The sequence below is a fragment of the Trachypithecus francoisi genome, unplaced genomic scaffold (assembly GCF_009764315.1).
Source record: "Trachypithecus francoisi isolate TF-2019V2 unplaced genomic scaffold, Tfra_2.0 Lachesis_group15, whole genome shotgun sequence".
NCBI lineage: Eukaryota > Metazoa > Chordata > Mammalia > Primates > Cercopithecidae > Trachypithecus > Trachypithecus francoisi.
The window spans coordinates 32,947,443-32,965,349 of NW_022681460.1; the positions used below are offsets into that span (position 1 = coordinate 32,947,443).

The 17,907-nt window shown below is 44.4% G+C and overlaps 1 protein-coding gene and 1 long non-coding RNA gene across 19 annotated transcripts in view; one reads left to right on the top strand and one right to left on the bottom strand.

The window, feature by feature from the left end:
* The window catches only part of ANKRD6 (ankyrin repeat domain 6), a 221,244-nt gene that overhangs the window by 161,756 nt on the left and 41,581 nt on the right, over positions 1-17,907 (top strand). For 10 of the 18 annotated variants that reach the window (XM_033234598.1, XM_033234612.1, XM_033234611.1 and 7 more), the window contains one exon: positions 13,674-13,772. In XM_033234598.1, coding sequence (XP_033090489.1) covers positions 13,674-13,772 — 99 coding nt within the window. Of the gene's footprint in view, positions 1-13,667; positions 13,773-15,841; positions 16,181-17,907 lie in introns of those variants that run through there. The other 8 variants (XM_033234597.1, XM_033234606.1, XM_033234605.1 and 5 more) reach the window with 3 other exon arrangements.
* Positions 1,929-16,899, bottom strand: LOC117097083. Its single transcript, XR_004442795.1, has 4 exons — positions 16,889-16,899; positions 14,756-14,766; positions 5,790-5,866; positions 1,929-1,963 (listed from the first exon to the last, which is right to left on the bottom strand). It is a non-coding gene; the product is annotated as an uncharacterized LOC117097083 (long non-coding RNA).

Sequence of the window (17,907 nt, forward strand, 5' to 3'; positions counted from 1 at the left end):
ACCCCTGCTGGCCTCAGATGGCCCAGCCTGATACCAGGGCCCCTTGGAGGAACAGCACCTTTAAAGGGTTGAAGGCAGTGGTTCGTAACCTCCAACCACACCTGGAGATGCACTGAAAATGACTGGATAAAAATGATAATAGTTGTATTGGGTTGTGGAATTATAGAGGATATTCTTTTCCATATTTTTAGTAATGTCATTACATTGCTTATATACTCTGAAGATCTGGGAAGCTGTAGGTTGCGGCAAGGTAGTATTTTAGGTGTTTTATATTAATAGGCTGACGAGAGCATCAACAAGAATGTGAAAGAGGTATGGCCCTGTTATGCCCAGACCGTTTGTTCCCCGAAAAAGACCACCAGAGTCCAGAGTCAAAGCCAAGCGGCAAGGATCTTTAATGCAAGTTCGAACTTGGTCCCTCCGTTCCACAACATACAGGAGGGCCCCAAACAATGCGTGCGCTTGCTATTTATAGCTCGAGGTAAACAGGACTTGTCAGGTTACAGAGGAACAAGGCATTTCTCTAGGCTACAGCATTACAATGGGTTTACATGTTAATGTGAAGTTATGCTTTTAGCAGCCTTCTTATCGGTTCCTGCGCTTTTACAAACGGTTGTAACCTTATTGCAGCTTCCCCAGGTGTTGTTTTTCTTCATGTGTTTGTGTCGGGCAGGCATATGGGGCTCAGGAAGTTGGGACAAAATAGAGGATTGTGTGTACTGGGCCCAGGACTAAGATATGTGGCAGACACTGGTAATTAGAGCAGGACAGAGACTTTCACAACGTTTGTCCTTACAATGTCTGGAGTCTATAGATAACCTTAATCGGTTAGGTCCGGGGTCGATCTTTAACTAGGCTCAGGGCGCCGCCCGGGCTGTTTGCCTGTGGACTTCATTTCTGCCTCTTAGTCTCTTCATTTGATCTCTTTCATTCCCCCCTTTCTCAGGTACCTCTGGAGCCAATCTTGGGTCTTATAAGTCTGATTCTGTTTCAGCGTTTACAGGTTGGTATTGGGCTCTGAGGACCATGTGCTGTATGGTGTCAAACCTTTTCCTGACAAACCGCAAAATTCTGTTAATAACACAAGGTCCTACGGTAAGCAGAAATAGTAGACTTAGCAGAGGTCCAAGGAAGGGGGCTAACAGGGGAAACATAGAGGAATTTTACCATTGTCATCATGACACTGAGATTACAAACTTTACAAAGTAATAGAATATTACAAAGTAAGTGGGGCAGGATGAGAGCACAGGATGGTGTTAACATTAAAATTGCTAATGAAATTTTGGGCACACATAGTCATTGATAACATTTTATCAGGAAATAGGGTTTGAGAGCAGACAACCTGACTGACCAAAATCTATTAGGTGGGAATTTCCTCATCCTAATAAGCCTGAGAGCACTACAGGAGGCCGGGGCTTATTTCATCCCTTCGGCTTCAACTGTAAAAGGCGGCACGCCTCCAAGGGGGTCGTTTATAGGCCTACCCTCAGAGCGCATTCTCTTTCTCAGGGATATTCCTTGCTGAGAAAAAGAATTCAGCGATATTTCTCCTATTTGCATTCAAAAAGAGAAGAAATATGGCTCTGTTCCGTCCGGCTCATCGGCGGCCAGTTCAAGGTTACCTCCCTTGTTCCCTGAACATCACTGTTATCCTGTTCTTTTTTCAAGATGCCCAGATTCCATATTGTTCAAACACACATGCTCTACAAACCATTTGTGCAGTTAACTCAATCATCACAGGGTCCTGAGGTAACATATATCCTCCTCAGCTTACAAAGAAGATGATGGGACTAAGAGATTAAAGCAAAGACATAGGAAATTACAAAAGTATTAAAGTAAAGACAGACCTAAGAAATTACAAAAGTATTAATTTCGGAGAACTAATAAAATGTCCATGCCATGGCGATGAAGGCTCGTTCGTTCTCTCCATTGTGGCATAGGATTCTTTGACTGGTCCAGCACACTAAAAACAAACCGATTAAACAGAGACACATAATTCCAAAATTTACTGCAGTAGAGTTCTCAATAGACTTAATCTAAGTTGTGGGGTTTTAATCCATAAAAAATTTTTTTTTTTTTTTACTTGATCTAATGCCTCAGTTCCAGGCACAATATTTAAATGACTTTGAGAGGCTTTAAAATTTGTTGTTCTAATTTAGAAATGTCTAAAGTGAGATAATTTCCTCTTCCCTGTAGATGGTGTTTTGCCATGTCCCAGTGATGTTTAGACTCATTATAAACTTGGGGTGTAATACAAAAATCTGAAGTATTCCAGTCACACTGTAACTGGAAACGATACCTAATGGAAATATTTATCATCAATTCTTTTTTTCCGGTTAGGCAGGGCAACAATCATCTGTGGGACCAGGTATCTACACACTATTATTAACATATATTTTAATAGGATTATCCATCCTTGTGACTGCCCGAATTAAGGGCGGGAAAGGCACATAAGCCCAGTAGGTATAGTTAGCTGCAGCTGCTCCTGCAGGCATGGGGAGACTTACCACCATTGATACAACCATTAAAGCTGCCAGCAGCATTTTTTTTTTTCTGAGGTTTCTGTCACCTTTGCGCTGGCTAGGCTTTTTCTAGCTAACAGTGTCAGCTTCTTTAACTGTGCTCAGGTCGGCAGCTCTGCCTTCCTGGTGCGTGGTGACTTTATCTGTTCTTCTAATATCACCACTTGATTTATCCTGCGAGTCAATGGTGCTCGATTACGGTGTTTCTGTCTCCGTGGAGGCGCTTTTCTTTGCATCTCCGATGGGTTCATTGTAGAACTTCAAATGTTTAGTGGGTATCCAAACAGGAAGCTGATTTTCTCCTAGTGAAGCACAAGCAAAACTTCTTCCCCAGGTTATCACCTTCCCTATTTCTCATGTCCTATCTTTGTTGTAACAAAGTGAACAGCTGGTGTAACTGATTATCTATGCTATATTTAATTAGAGCTGCCTTAACATCGTTTGTAGCCTGTACTACATTTGCAGAATCTGATATAATATTAACAGGTTGATTAAAATCTTTTAACACTGTAATGACTGCAACCAACTCTGCTCTTGAGCAGATTGATATTGAGTTTTGATTACTCGCTCTTTTGGCCCTCTGTAAGTCACTTTTTCATTGCTGGGACCATCAGTGAATACTGTCAGAGCATTTTCTAAAGGTTTATGTCTGGTAATTTTAGGTAAAATCCAAGTAGTCAATTTTAAAAACTGGAAGATTTTTGTTTTTGGGTAATGATTATCAATAATTCTTACAAAATCTGCAAGGCCAATTTGCCATGCACCAGAATTGATAAAGGCTCGTTTAACTTGTTCCTTGGTTAAAGGAACAACTATTTTGTCTGGGTCATTACCACACAATTTTATTATTTGTAATCTTGTCTGACCAATTAATGTAGCCATTTGATCCAAGTACAATGTAAAAGTTTTAATTGTACTGTGAGGAAGGAATGACCACTCTACAAGATCAGTATTTCGAAAATGATGCCTTTTGGAGAACACGCAGTGGCGAAAATCAAAAGTTGGAGTGGGGCTAAAGAATCTATTATCTATTTGCATCCTTAAATAATGAAAAGGAGCAGAGGTTTGGATCTTTTTAAATGCTATTGTTAGTCCTGTGTTGGCAACCTCTGCTTGCAGAAATGTGTAACAGTCAATTAATTTGTCTCTTGTTTCTGTAGCACATAAAATATCATCAATATAGTGAATGATATAACAATCTGAAAATTTGTTTCTAACTGGTTGAAGGACTTGACCTACAAAAGCTTGACAAATAGTTGGACTATTAAGCATTCCCTGAGGTAAAACTTTTCACTGAAACCTGGTAGCTGGTTCTTTATTATTTATGGCTGGTATAGTAAAGGCAAATTTTTTACAATCTTGCTCTGCCAGAGGAATGGTAAACAAAAGCAATCCTTTAGACCAATTATAATTAAAAGCCAGTCTTTTGGGATCATGGCCGGAGAGGGCAATCCAGGTTGGAGAGGCTCCACGGGTAGAATTACAGCCTTTACGGCTCTTAAGTCCATTAACATACGCCATTTGCCTGATTTTTTTCTGAATTACAAATACAGGAGAATTCCAGGGTGAGAATGAAGGCTCAGTGTGTCCCTTTTCTAATTGTTTCTTTGCTAATAAGTGTAAAGCCTCCAGTTTTTGCTTTGGTAGCGGCCACTGATTTACCCATACCAGTTTTTCTGTTTTCCAAGTTAATGGAATGGGTTTAGGAGGCTCTACAGTGGCCGCCCCTAAAAAGGATACCCCATTCCTTTTCTTTTTTGATTTTTCTTAGTCTCAATTGGGACTTTAATGCCATTTTCATTATTTCATAATCCCTTTCCTGGTATATATCCCATCTTAGTCATGATTTTTTGACTCATGGGGCTGTATAATGGAGCAGGCATAATGATTTCTGCACCCCATTGTTGTAACAAATTTTGACCCCATAGATGAACAGGAATTGAAGTAATCATTGGCTGAACAGTACTTTCTTGATTATCTGGCCCTAAACAATGTAAAATCATTGTACTTTCATACACTTCTGAAGCTGTGCCTACGCCGATAAGTCTTGTAACAGCCTTTTGTTTAGGCCAATTTTTTTTGGCCACTGATTTAAAGCAATGGCAGAGATATCTGCTCCTGTCTCTACCAACCCTTCAAACTGTTTTCCTTGAATAATGGCCTTACACACAGGTCTGCTCTCAGAGACCAGACTTGCCCAATGTGCAGCCTTTCCTGCCAGATCAGTGCTTCCAAACCCTCCTGTTCTTTTTATTTCACTGTTTCCAACTTTAATATAAGGTAGGAGTAATAATTGAGTGATCCTGTCTCCTGGACTGGCACTCAAAGGAATTGAGGAACTAATAACCAATTGAATTTCGCCTTCATAGTCTGAATCAACCACACCAGTATGAATTTGAACTCCTTTTAGGTTTAAACTTGATCTTCCTAAGATTAGTCCTACAGTCCCCTCAGGCAATGGGCCGTATACCCCTGTGGGGACTTTTCGTGGAGGCTCCCCTGGAAGCAGAGAGACTGCTTGTAAAGTACATAGATCTACTGCTGCACTACCACTTGTGGTGGGGGATAATTGCTATATTGTGATAACTGGCTTATTCCCTGAGACACTTGTGACAGTGGGGGTTGTTCCTGAAAATGCTGAGGAACAAAGCATTGAATTTTAAATGCCCCAGTTTGTTGCGGGGCCTGAGGCCGGCCCCTCCTCTCGTTTCCTGACAGTGAAAGGAGGGGCAGGCGGTTCCTGGGTCTTGGATTTTTCTCCCAGGTCCTAAGGCAGATAGCCCTGATTTGCTCAATGGCCTCATTTGGCATTATTGCTTGTTGGTCAACAGTGCTCCAATTTTGACCTATTCCTAATAGTTGATCTGCCTCTATGTTAATTGGAGGATTGGCAGTCCTATTTCTTCGGACCTGCACTTGTGCCCCATCAATCCACCAAATCTTAAATTGTAAAAATTTAGAGGGTGAAAGTGAGGATTTTGCCAGAATCTCCCAATCATTCCATACTGTAAGTGGGATGATTTTACCTTCCCTACTTGCTTGTTTTAATCTTCGCCAATTTTTTCCCAATCTTTTAGATCTAAAGTTCTCTGTTCCAGAAACCATGGACAAAACTGTTCTATTGTTTGAAAGAGCGTATTTAGATTTTTGCTAGACACTTTAACTCCCCCTCTTTTTTAAGAGAATTTTTATAAAGCTGCGATGAGGCATATTTACTTTTAGTTTGCTCCATTGTTACCCTAGGTTCTTCCGAGCGCGCAAGCTTACCGCAAGGCTGACTGTAGACGTACTCGGGAGTCTCTCGTCGACTTGTCCTCAATGACCACGCTCCAGCATACCTTCACCTTAGAGAAAAGCTTCCAAGTTGGGCACCAGATGAAGGGGTGGCGTGCCCCTCCACACCTGTGGGTGTTTCTCGTTAGGTGGAACGAGAGACTTTAGAAAAGAAATAAGACCCAGAGACAGAGTATAGAGAAAGAAAAGCGGGGCCCATGGGACCAGCGCTCAGCTTACAGAGGACCCACGCCGGCCCTTCAGAGTTACTTTCCCTTGTAGTGGGTCCGGGTGCGCTGGTCACCTCCCGTCAGCCTGCTCCCTCCCGCGGCTCAACCTGGGCGGGGGCTGAGGCCTGCGGCCGGGAGAGGTACGGAGGGAGTTCTGTGGACAGTGGGTCCTCGCTATCCGGTAGAACAGGATGGGGGGGGGGGCAGTCGGTTGCTTGGATTTTAGCGGTCGAGCAACCAGTGCCTTACAGGGTTCAGAGGCTAATTGGAAAGGGGACAGCCAAGGGGGCGGGTTCCCAGCTATATCCTGCCATATGAGGATATATGGGATATGATCCGGGTGATTAGCATGCCCAGGCTGGAAAACCTTGGACTTTACCCTAGTGATGACAGGGAGACAGAATGTCCCTTCGGGTGGCCACCCTACGTTAAGGGCGGGCCACTCGGAGCGGCACAGAGTAATTAGCTTTCCCTTCCTGATATCCATACCAAGATCATGGCCCCTTGCCCTAACATCCTTGAAATTACTTGTAAGGAGAGATAGGGGAGTGCTCTGGGTATTACCCATCCTGAACAGTAGCGCCCGGAGTGGCGTCTGCAACAGATCCTGCAAGGGAAAAGTGAGTTGCTGGAATATCAACAACAAGTTTACATCAGTCGCAGGCGCGCACCAGAAATCTGGGTCAGAATAAATTCAGACAAGAATCAGATGAGAGCCAGGGGACGTCTCCCACCGTCTCCACTGGCTGTCCTATAGCGCGTCCGCCAGGACTTATGCCAGCTTTCAGCTTCAGACCTCGCGAGTCACAGATTCAGAGCGGACTTAGAGAGCCGCGGATTCAGACAGGCTAACAGCCTCAGAGCGGACTTAGAGATCCGCAGGTTCAGAACGGACACAGACAGACAAACAGACGAGCCGCAGCCTCAGAGAGCCGCTGATTCAGAACGAACACAGACAGACAGACGAGCCGGCTCACCTATTAGCAGATCGATCCTAGTAGATCCGTTGACCAGGGGTCTGGTGGGCTTGGGGAATCCCGGGAGAGCCCCCAAATGTTATGCCCAGACCGTTTGTTCCCCGAAAAAGACCACCAGAGTCCAGAGTCAAAGCCAAGCGGCAAGGATCTTTAATGCAAGTTCGAACTTGGTCCCTCCGTTCCACAACATACAGGAGGGCCCCAAACAATGCGTGCGCTTGCTATTTATAGCTCGAGGTAAACAGGACTTGTCAGGTTACAGAGGAACAAGGCATTTCTCTAGGCTACAGCATTACAATGGGTTTACATGTTAATGTGAAGTTATGCTTTTAGCAGCCTTCTTATCGGTTCCTGCGCTTTTACAAACGGTTGTAACCTTATTGCAGCTTCCCCAGGTGTTGTTTTTCTTCATGTGTTTGTGTCGGGCAGGCATATGGGGCTCAGGAAGTTGGGACAAAATAGAGGATTGTGTGTACTGGGCCCAGGACTAAGATATGTGGCAGACACTGGTAATTAGAGCAGGACAGAGACTTTCACAACGTTTGTCCTTACAATGTCTGGAGTCTATAGATAACCTTAATCGGGTAGGTCCGGGGTCGATCTTTAACTAGGCTCAGGGCGCCGCCCGGGCTGTTTGCCTGTGGACTTCATTTCTGCCTCTTAGTCTCTTCATTTGATCTCTTTCAGCCCTTGCTGGAGCAGGCCTGAAGGGCAGGTTTAGCTGAAGGGCAGGTTTAGCCGAAGGGCCTGCAGCTGTCCAGGGAGGGTTTATCCTGGCCCCTCCTCATCCCATCCTGTGGTTCTCAACCAGGTCACACATTAGAGTCACCTGGGGAGGTTGTATAAAATCTGCCTGGGCCTCACCACAGTGAGTTGATCAGAGACTCGAGGGAGAGGCTTACGCACCAATAGAGAGGGATGACAACAGACCAACCTCCCCAGGAGAGCCATATGCAGAGAAAATAGAAAACATCTCTCATTGTCCTTGAGATTCTAAAAAAATCAGGTTATTTTTAAACAAACCCCAGAGGTTAGTGGCTGGGCTAAGGTAAAACACCCAAGAACTTGGAAGCTTCCTAGGGGTGAGACATGAAGCCCCTGCTCTGCCAGGGAAGAATTTTGCTCCTACCCTCACCCCCAACACAACCAGTGCAGCGCACAGAGTGGTGGGGAAAGCAGGCAGCTGGGCTCAGATGGCTTAAGGGGTGACTCCAGACTCCATTTACCTGCTGTATAACTTAGAACAAGTGACAGAATCTCCCATGCCTCAGTTTCCTTATCTATAAAATGGGCTCGATAATAGTGTCCACCTCATAGGATAATTGGGAGGATAGAATTAGCGAACATGTGTAGAATTCTTAACATAGTGCCTTCTACACAATAAATGGACCCAAGCGTTCAATAAATTCTGGCCACTGCTGTCTCTTGCTCTGCTCGATTATTGGTCTTGCTGGGCTCACCAGGGCCTGGGTTGAGTTAAGCTGAACTGATCTTTGAGGATAACTGGGGTAGGACTCAGGATAACTGGGGTAGGACTCAGGGCAAATTGATGCTTTAAAAATCCTTCCCTTTTTTTTTTCCAGAGAGAGGGTCTTATTCTGTCGCCCAGGCTGAAGTGCAGTGGTGCAATCACAGCTCACTGCAGCCTTGATTTCCCGGGCTCAATCCATCCACCCTCCTCAGCCTCCTGAGTAGCTGGGACTATAGGCGCACAAAACGATGCTCAGCTAATTTTTGTATTTTTGGTAGAGATGGGGTTTTGCCATGTTGCCCAGGCTATAGAACTCCTGGGCTCAAGTGGTCCACCCGCCTTGGCCTTCCAAAGTGCTGGGATTACAGGCGTGAACGACCTTGCCTGGCCCAAACTTCTTATCATTCATAATACATGGCCTTTTTTCCTGTTCCCATTTCTTCCAGTGGCCAGTCCTAGGGGCACGGAAATGGAAATGAGAGCAGTTGCATCCTTAAGTCTAAGTCATTCGAAGCTGCCTCTAAGGATCAATTTTTATTTGCTCCCTTACCCTTAGAGGGGTTCCAGCCTTTCCCATTAGTCAGACATGCCTGAGGGCGTTCCTGTGTGCTGGATAGGGGCAACCTCTTCTCCAAAGGGCTCTATTTTTGTTGCTATTTACTACAGAATGTTCTGGAAAACCAAGTACATGTCTGCTGCTTTCTTGCTTTTCTCCTTTGGCAGGTGGTGTGTGTTTAAGAGGGTAGGTCTTGTGCTAGGAAAGCCCCGGGGACCAAGGAGACAGCTTCAGCTTCTATAGGAAACCTATTACTGCCTTTGCTATTGCTGTGCTTTAACCAGAGGCCAGAAAAGGAGCCAAGCATGAGCAGGAAACACAGCCCCTCCTCAGAAAAACTCCTGTGCCATTGTTGTAGCTCAGCTCCTGAAGCTCTCAGGATGTCACCCCACCTTGCTGAGGAAGCCTGAGTGCTGTGGGAGGCCAGGAGCATTGCTGGAGAATCAGGGAAGTCACAGTTTGGAGAACGGTGTTGTCAGTGAAGAACGCCCTTCCAAGAAGAGACACAGAGACTGGGAACCACAGTTTACATTTCAAAAATGGAAGTGGACAAGTGGGCCAGGACTGGCTGATGGGAACCTGGACCCTCCAGCCATAGCCCTTCTGGTTGGAAGAGATCCAACTCTTCACCCAGATCCATTTGACATTGGAAATATCTCACTGGTCTTTGCGAAGGCAAAGGTGTGGGGTGTCGAAGAGGAGAGGGAACGGTTGGGGTATACTCTGGGGTGGGGGCTAAGGACAGCTGGAGGGAAGGGAAACCCATGCTGGATGGTGGATGTTACCGCGTCTTTATTTCAAGCCTGTGGAGTGGGCAGCGGAGGTTATTCCTGTTTTACAGATGAGAAAACAGGCTTAGTTTAGGGGATTAAGCACCAAATGACACAGGTGTTATTGGTCAGAGCTGGGATTCAAACTAAGCTCTGATGCCTCTGGCGTTTCATGTCTCCACTGGTGGTTCTTCGTTGACTTTGGATTAAAAAGGTGTCTCCAGTCTAGGCCTATCCTGCTTGTAATTTAGAGTTTCTAAAGTGCCCTCCCAGAAGTGATCTTTGAACCTTTGTCCTTTTGGGCTTCTCTAACAAGGTAACATAGAGTAAGTAGGTTAAACAACAGACATTTTCTCCTCATGGTTCTGGGAGCTGGGAATTCCATGGTCAGAGTACCAGGAGGTACTCGGGCATCTGGGATCCCAAGCATGGCAGGAGGATCTCTTGAGACACAAAAAAGAACCCCTTGCCAGGCACGTGGCTCACACCTGTAATCCCAGCACTTTGGGAGGCTGAGGCAGGAGGATCACTTGAGGTCAGGAGTTCAAGACCAGCCTGGCCAACATGGTGAAACCCATCTCTACTAAAAATACAAAAATTAGCCGGGTGTGGGGCACACACCTGTAGTCCCAGCCACTTGGGAGACTGAGGCGAGAGGATTGCTTGAACCTAGAAGGCGGCAGTTGCAGTGAGCCAAGATCATGCCACTGCACTCCAGCCTCCTGGATAACAAAGCAAGACACCATCTTAATTTTTAAAGTACTCCTGGGTCTGTTGGCCCCTTTCCAGCCTCCCCAGGCTCCTTCATGCTGGTCTGTATTTTCCAGCTGCCCAGAAGCACTTGTGTCCCACCATGCTGTCACCTCTCTCATAGCACACACCTCTCTGTCCTCATGTGATGAACTCCCCTTTGTTTCAGAATGTCTTAGGAAACTTTGTGAAGGGCACTTTACTCAATGTCAGGAGGTCCTTGACAAGGATATGTGGTGACAGATGGAGCTGAGGACCAGGCCCAGCCAGTGGAACCTGGTCATGCCACTCTATCTGATCAGCTATGATTTCATTGGAAGAATTGAGGTTGGGGAGCACACGGCTGAGCACAGTCACCATCAGAGAAAGGTCACTCTTCATCTCAGATGCTGCCTTTCTACGAAAGCTTTTTATAGCCCACTTTTTTGGGGAGTGATTAAAGTAAGCTCTGACCTCTTTCCTGAATCATTCTAGTGCTTTGGTCACATTTCATGGGGAGAAATTAAGATCCCTTATTGTTTGTTATCTCTGTTTTCCTCCATGGCTCATGGCTCATTACCCGTGGCAAACTAGTGCTTTCTTGAAATCATAAATGTGTATCCTGCTAGAGTATCAATAAAGGCCTTTGGGAAGACCTTAGGGGTATGCTTCAGCATGGGTGGGGCCATGGTTCAATGATGTTTGAATGTTTCTTCACACTAAAACTTGTAGGGGAAAGCAAAGGAAACATGTTTGCTTTAGAATTGGAAGAATTAGGAGTTTGGCAGGGCAGTTCTCTAGACAGAAGCTGATTCGCATCAAAAAGTGTTATTGGCCGGGTGCGGTGGCTCAAGCCTGTAATCCCAGCACTTTGGGAGGCCGAGACGGGCGGATCACGAGGTCAGGAGATCGAGACCATCCTGGCTAACACGGTGAAACCCCGTCTCTACTAAAAAAAAAAATACAAAAAAACTAGCCGGGCGAGATGGCGGGCGCCTGTAGTCCCAGCTACTTGGGAGGCTGAGGCAGGAGAATGGCGTAAACCCGAGAGGCGGAGCTTGCAGTGAGCTGAGATCCGGCCACTGCACTCCAGCCTGGGCGACAGAGCGAGACTCCGTCTCAACAACAACAACAAAAAAAAAAAAAAAAAAAAAAAAAAGTGTTATTTCTTCTGGATGTCACCCTTGATGTGGCACCTTGGGAGCCGCCATGCTTAGGGCAGTTGAAGTGAATGGTCTTCTTAATGGCCCAGCAACAGGGCTAAGAAGCCTACTCAGGTGCACATACTAATGTGTTCTGCAACCTCCTGGCAATAGCCTGGGTGCCCATCAGGAGGAGGATGAATAAATAATTAATAAGTGAAGCAGAACTACGTGAACAACGTGAAAAAAAATCTCAAAAATATAAGGTTAGACAAAAAAAAAAAGCCAATTTATATTGTGTAGTTGAAAACTATTAGGCTGAGCACAGTGGCTAATGACTTCAATCTTAGTACTTCGGGAGGCTGAGGTGGGCAGATCACTTGAGCCCAGGAGTTCAAGACCAGCCTAAGCAACATGGCGAAACCCCATCTCTACAAAAAGAAAAAATTGGCCGAGCATGGTGACGCATGCCTGTGGTCCCAGGTACTTGGGACACTGAGGTGGGAGGATCACTTGAGCCAAGAGGCTGAAGCTGCTGTGAGCCATGATCATGCCACTACACTCCAGCCTGAGCAGCAGAGTGAGACCCTGTCTCAAAGAAAAAAAAAACCTATTTATGTAAGGTTTGAAACAAGCAGCACAGTGTTTATATATATTGTCTTTGGCTACAAACATGTAGTAAAAAATATAATGAAAAGCAAAGGAATGATGAATACCAAATTTGAGAGAGTGGTTACCTCTGGGAATGGAAGAGAAATGAGACCTGGGAGTTGTTCACAAAGAATATCAATGATTTATCTTTTTTCTTGAAATAGTTGGTGGCTATGTGAAGTTTAGAATATTACTTACATTTTTTAGTGGTTGAAATACTTCATAATTTTAGTTTAGTGTTTTTGTTTGTTTTTTAAGGCAAGGTCTTGCTCTGTTGCCCAGGCTGAAGTGCAGTGGTACAGTCACAACTCACTGCAGCCTCAACCTCCTGGGCTCAGGTGATCCTCCCACCTCAGCCTCCTAGGTAGCCAGGACTACAGGCACATGCCACTATGCCCAGCTAATTTTAAAAAAAGAAAAATTTTTTATAGAGATGGAGTCTCACTGTGTTGCCCAGGCTGATCTCAGACTCCTGGCATCAAGTGATCCTCCCACTTCAGCCTCCCAAAATGCTGGGATTACAGGTGTGAGCTACCACACCCACAGTAGAATTTGTTTTTAAAAAGAGGAAGAACCGGCCAGTCATGGTGGCTCATGCGTGTAATCCCAGCACTTTGGTAGGCCAAGGCGGGTGGATCATTTGAGGTCAGGAGTTCAAGACCAGCCTGGCCAACATGGTGAAACCCTGTCTACTCGAAATACAAAAATTAGCTAGGTGGTAGTGGCGTGTGCCTGTAATTCCAGCTACTTGGGAGGCTGAGGCAGGAAAAATCACTTGAGCCTGGGAAGCAGAGGTTGTGGTGAGCCAAGATGGTGTCACCGCACTGCAGTCTGGGCAAGAGTCAGACCGTGTCTCAAAAAAAAAAAAAAAAGAGGAAGGACCTTTCCTAATCAGTTCAATCAACAGTTTTAATTTTCAGGTGTTAATAACTGGACTCTTCTGGGGCTGATGACCATGACGTCTTGCTGTTCTCCTGCCTCTTGCCCAGATTCATCATGGCCACTTCATCATTCCTCAGTATTAGCATCAGTGAGAAATTAAGAGAAGGCACAAACCCCCTCATTTTGCTACTTAATAGTCTGATGAGTAGAGAGTAGAAATAATGCACTAAAGGAAATCTTCACATTTTGAGCATATCGTGTTCATTGATTACAATGACAATAGCCAATGTTAATTAACTGAGACAAACTTGAATTTTGGTTAACCCATAAGAATCTCCTGCCAATCCAAAGGGGCAGGAGGGAGTGGTCATCCAAAAACCCCCATGCAAACCTTGCTCTAGGCCCTCTGTCTCCCGAGGGAGTAGCTTTAATGACTTGTTCTGAAATCATTGTTCGCTTTGCATTCACAGCATGGCCGGACTCCCCTGCATCTTGCTGCCAATAAGGGCCATCTTCCTGTGGTCCAGATCTTGCTGAAGGCTGGCTGTGACCTCGATGTCCAGGATGATGTGAGTAGAAGCCATCATTCTATTGAGTTGAGTTGGCAGGGGAGCTTGTCTGGCTAGAAATCCACAAAGTGTAAGCTATGAGATGGGAGGGTAGTAGATGCTCTCCCAGCATGTTTTAGCTGCATCTTGGTCTCTGTGGTGGCGAGAACTTCCTCTTGAAGACCTGCTCTGAGGCCCATTCTCAGTAGCAAGTTAGAGTTTGGGAGTGTGGGGTGGTTCTCCTATCATGGTTCACTTCCTGTCTATTATTCAAGTGATCACTTCCTGTCTATTGTACAAAATGCCTCAAAGGGGATTTTTGCCTGTGTCCTGTCTCAGCATAAAGAGACACACACACGCACATCAGTGAGTATGGGCAAGACCTGCTGGAAATGTGTGTCAATGACCAAATTTATTGGAGGAAAAATGGGAGTTAAAACTTTAATTTTTTTTCTCATCTTAATTTCTCTTGGTCAGTGAATATGACATGGAAAAATGATCTATTCAAGATGGGGAGTTAGGGGAAAACACAGATCTCATAGAATCTAAGAAAAAAGAGGCCTCCAAAAAGAGTTTACTCTGGCACCATGCTATTATTGAGACCTGGCCATCAGCCAACTCAGCTCTGAGTCTATTCATTCAGATTATCTAGAGATGGACTCTGATTGGCTCCTCTGACATCAAGTGGCCAATCCTGAGTGAGTCAGCAGTGGCTGGGATGGAGTCACATAGTAGAGTGGCTGTCCTCTTGGGTCTTTGGAGAAGGCGGTTCTCTAAGAAAGGACCATATAAATTGTCCTCCAACAGCTATTAGGAAAAGGCCCTTTGATAATACAGTTGAAAACTATTTTTAGAAATGGTTGCAACACTAATTCATGTAGTAGAACGCTAAGAAATAAGAACTTTTGTGGGGAACACAGAATGTTGGAGTGTTTGCACTTATAACCTCTTCCAAATTCACCTTTAATAACTGTAGTTATAAGAGTGTGATTCAAATTTCAGACCTTCAGCTGTGCTACAGTGTGGTTTACTAAAGTGCTTCTAGTCTTCTTTGGGTCTATGTATAATGTCATAAAACTTGGCAAACACACAGTAAGAACAGTATTCGCAAAGAAATAACTAAATATGCATGGGCAGAAGGCCATCCAGTGTCTTTCATAAATCTCTGGTTATATCTGGAACTTGTTGGGTCATCAAGGTTGATATTTTCAAAAAATGCTGATTTAGCTTTAAGCTGTTGATTTCTACCTTGGGTCATAATACTTTTTTTATTTTCCTGCACTATGGTCATCATAACATTCTCAACTATATCATACCTTAGATGACAGGAGCAAAAATACAAGGAGAGAGAAAAGATTTTGACCATAGAAAAGGTGGGGCACTGAATTATTACTGGTGCAAACATGTTGGGATGCATTTGGTCTTCTCTTTGCATAATTAAAGGCTTTGCTTGCCACAGTGGCAAGGCCAAAATGTCAGGCATGCTAACCCATTCCAACTTGATACCCCTGCCTCACATCGTGGTCTCTAAGTATCACTGTATTCTCATGCAGCAAAGCCCTTGCTAATTTCCTAGAACTGCTGCTGTTTATACCAGGCAAGGTAGGAAGTGAAATAGGCAAGAATTTTTTTAGGTAACCAAAGTGAGATGTGTCAGCAGAAGAAAAGCCAGATCTACTTTTAGACAGAAAGACCCCCTTTTATTTATTGAAGTTATTTTCTTGCATCTTTTCCTTGTCCTAGACAGACAATGCATATATTGCTTCTCCCAGATAAATTAAAACAAAAATACAACAACAAGAAACAGTTGGGAGTGGAGAAGGTAGAAGTGACCTTCACTAGTTCTGAAGAAATGTATTTACCAGCATATGATCCATGCCTGTTCTCTGTGTATTTACCATGCTGTTGATGGCCAGCCTTGAAATACATGCAAGAACTCAAGGAAGAAAACTCTTGATGTGTGTCCTTTAAAGAATCTAGGAGATCAGTTATTTGAAAAAAAATCTCAGAAGTTACCTGTCTTAGATGGTGGGTAGAAACAGAGAATGCTAATGATATGAAGAATTTACTCCTAACTTCATATTCTACAGATACTGATCTTTATGGCATGGTAAGGACTGAGAATTAGTTGAAGAATGACCTCCAGTGACCTGGAGTGGGATTATTATGAATTTCAACCTGTGGAAACCAGTTCTTTATATTATGCAACTCCAGGAGCAAATTCTCTCTTGCTTCCCGCCAATCCTGTCAACTCTCATTGGAGCACTGATGCCATCTCTGATTGGTCAATGAGCAATCACATAGCCCCCGCCTCAGAAATAGTCCAGGATGCTGTGGCCACAGTGAAAGCCATGAAAGAAGATAAAAATAAGAAAAACCACAGAGGGAAGGTTAGGAAGGACCCTAGAAGATCAGAAAGAGAAAAAGAGGTCAGCAACTTGCTTTACACACCTAACCTGTCTTGAGCTTCCTTGCAGTATGTCTGCATGTGCCACATGGGGGTGATTCCTCCTGAAGAGGGGCACACTGCACCCTTGCATGATGGGAATTTCCTCCATGAGCATGGCCTTTGGAATATGCCAACACTACACTCACTCTTTTTCACCATGTAGGAAAGAAAAATAACAGTATTTCAAAACAAAGATTTAGACCTTACAGGCACCAAAACTCTTAAAATCCCAAAGTGAGAAACACTGTCTCAGAAAAACTGAAAGCTGGCAGTTCACATGCTTTGCAAATGGGTCAACATGTTCCAAATCAACGTGCCAAACTGCAAGGTTGCAGGCCCTTCAGGTTTCCAGCTACAGCGTCTTTCCTTCTGCTTCTTGTAGTTAATCATTCAACAAATGCTTTTGGGGCAGCTCTAGTGGCTATGCTTTACTTTATGAAAGAGGCAGTCCCAACCCCACAGATGCATCTGACCTTTTCTGGGGCTCGTCTTAAGGATAATGACTTCACAGGATGGAAGCAGCTTGGGGTGAGTGCAAAAAGCCTCGACAATTTGATTTCTGGTCTAAGCATGCTATCCTAGGCTTATCAATAAAATGAGAGAATTAGACATCAATAAAATGAGAAAATTAGACTTGGCACATAGGAGGGAGTCAATAAATATTCAGGCCGGGCCTGGTGGCTCACACTTGTAATCCCAGTGCTTTGGGTGGCTATGGAGGAAGGATCACTTGAACCCAGGAGTTGGAGACCAGCCTGGGCAACATGGCAAAACTATATATCTACCAAAAATAAAAAAATTAGCTGGACATGGTGGCAAATGCCTGTGGTCCCAGCTGCTCAGGAGGCTGAAGTGGGAAGATTGATTGAGCCTGGGAGGTGGAGGTTGCAGTAAGCTGAGGTCATGCCACTGCACTCTAGCATAGGTGACAGAGTGAGACCCTGTCTCAAAATGAATGGATGTTCACCGAATAGATAATTCAGTAAACACTGTTGAGAGTACTCTACCTTTTCCCAGCATTTCAGAATTTCATGATTGACTTAGGTGTCATATACAAGTAAGAATTACGTCAAAGTAGCCACTTGTAAGTGTTGAGGCCACATCTTGTTCTTCTCTGTGTCATTTCAAGGAGGAAATGTTTCAACGGTAAATTTTAATCTTATAGGAGGAAAGAGTCCATTTGTAGATAACTGACCCTGTTTCAACTTAGGGCCTCAAGGTGCTAAATTGTTTGTGTTGTATTCTAAGGAAGAATAGATCCGAGGTGATAACCTGAGGCAACCATTGTTTTTTCCCCCCCCCCCCCATAAAGAGATACAAATTTTATTTATCAATAAAAATAAATGCATTAAAAAGATTTAAGAAAAGAATTTAGGACAGCTATAAATTCCCCCAAGATACTATTCCTAATCTTCCATACAAATACAGGGTATTTTTCTTTCTTTTTTTTTTTTATTATACTTTAAGTTCTAGGGTACATGTGCATAACGTGCAGGTTTGTTACATATGTATACTTATGCCATGTTGGTGTGCTGCACCCATCAACTCGTCAGTACCCATCAATTCATCATTTATATCAGGTATAACTCCAATGCAATCCCTCCCCCCTCCCCCCTCCCCATGATAGGCCCCGTGTGTGATGTTCCCCTTCCCGAGTCCAAGTGATCTCATTGTTCAGTTCCCACCTATGAGTGAGAACATGCAGTG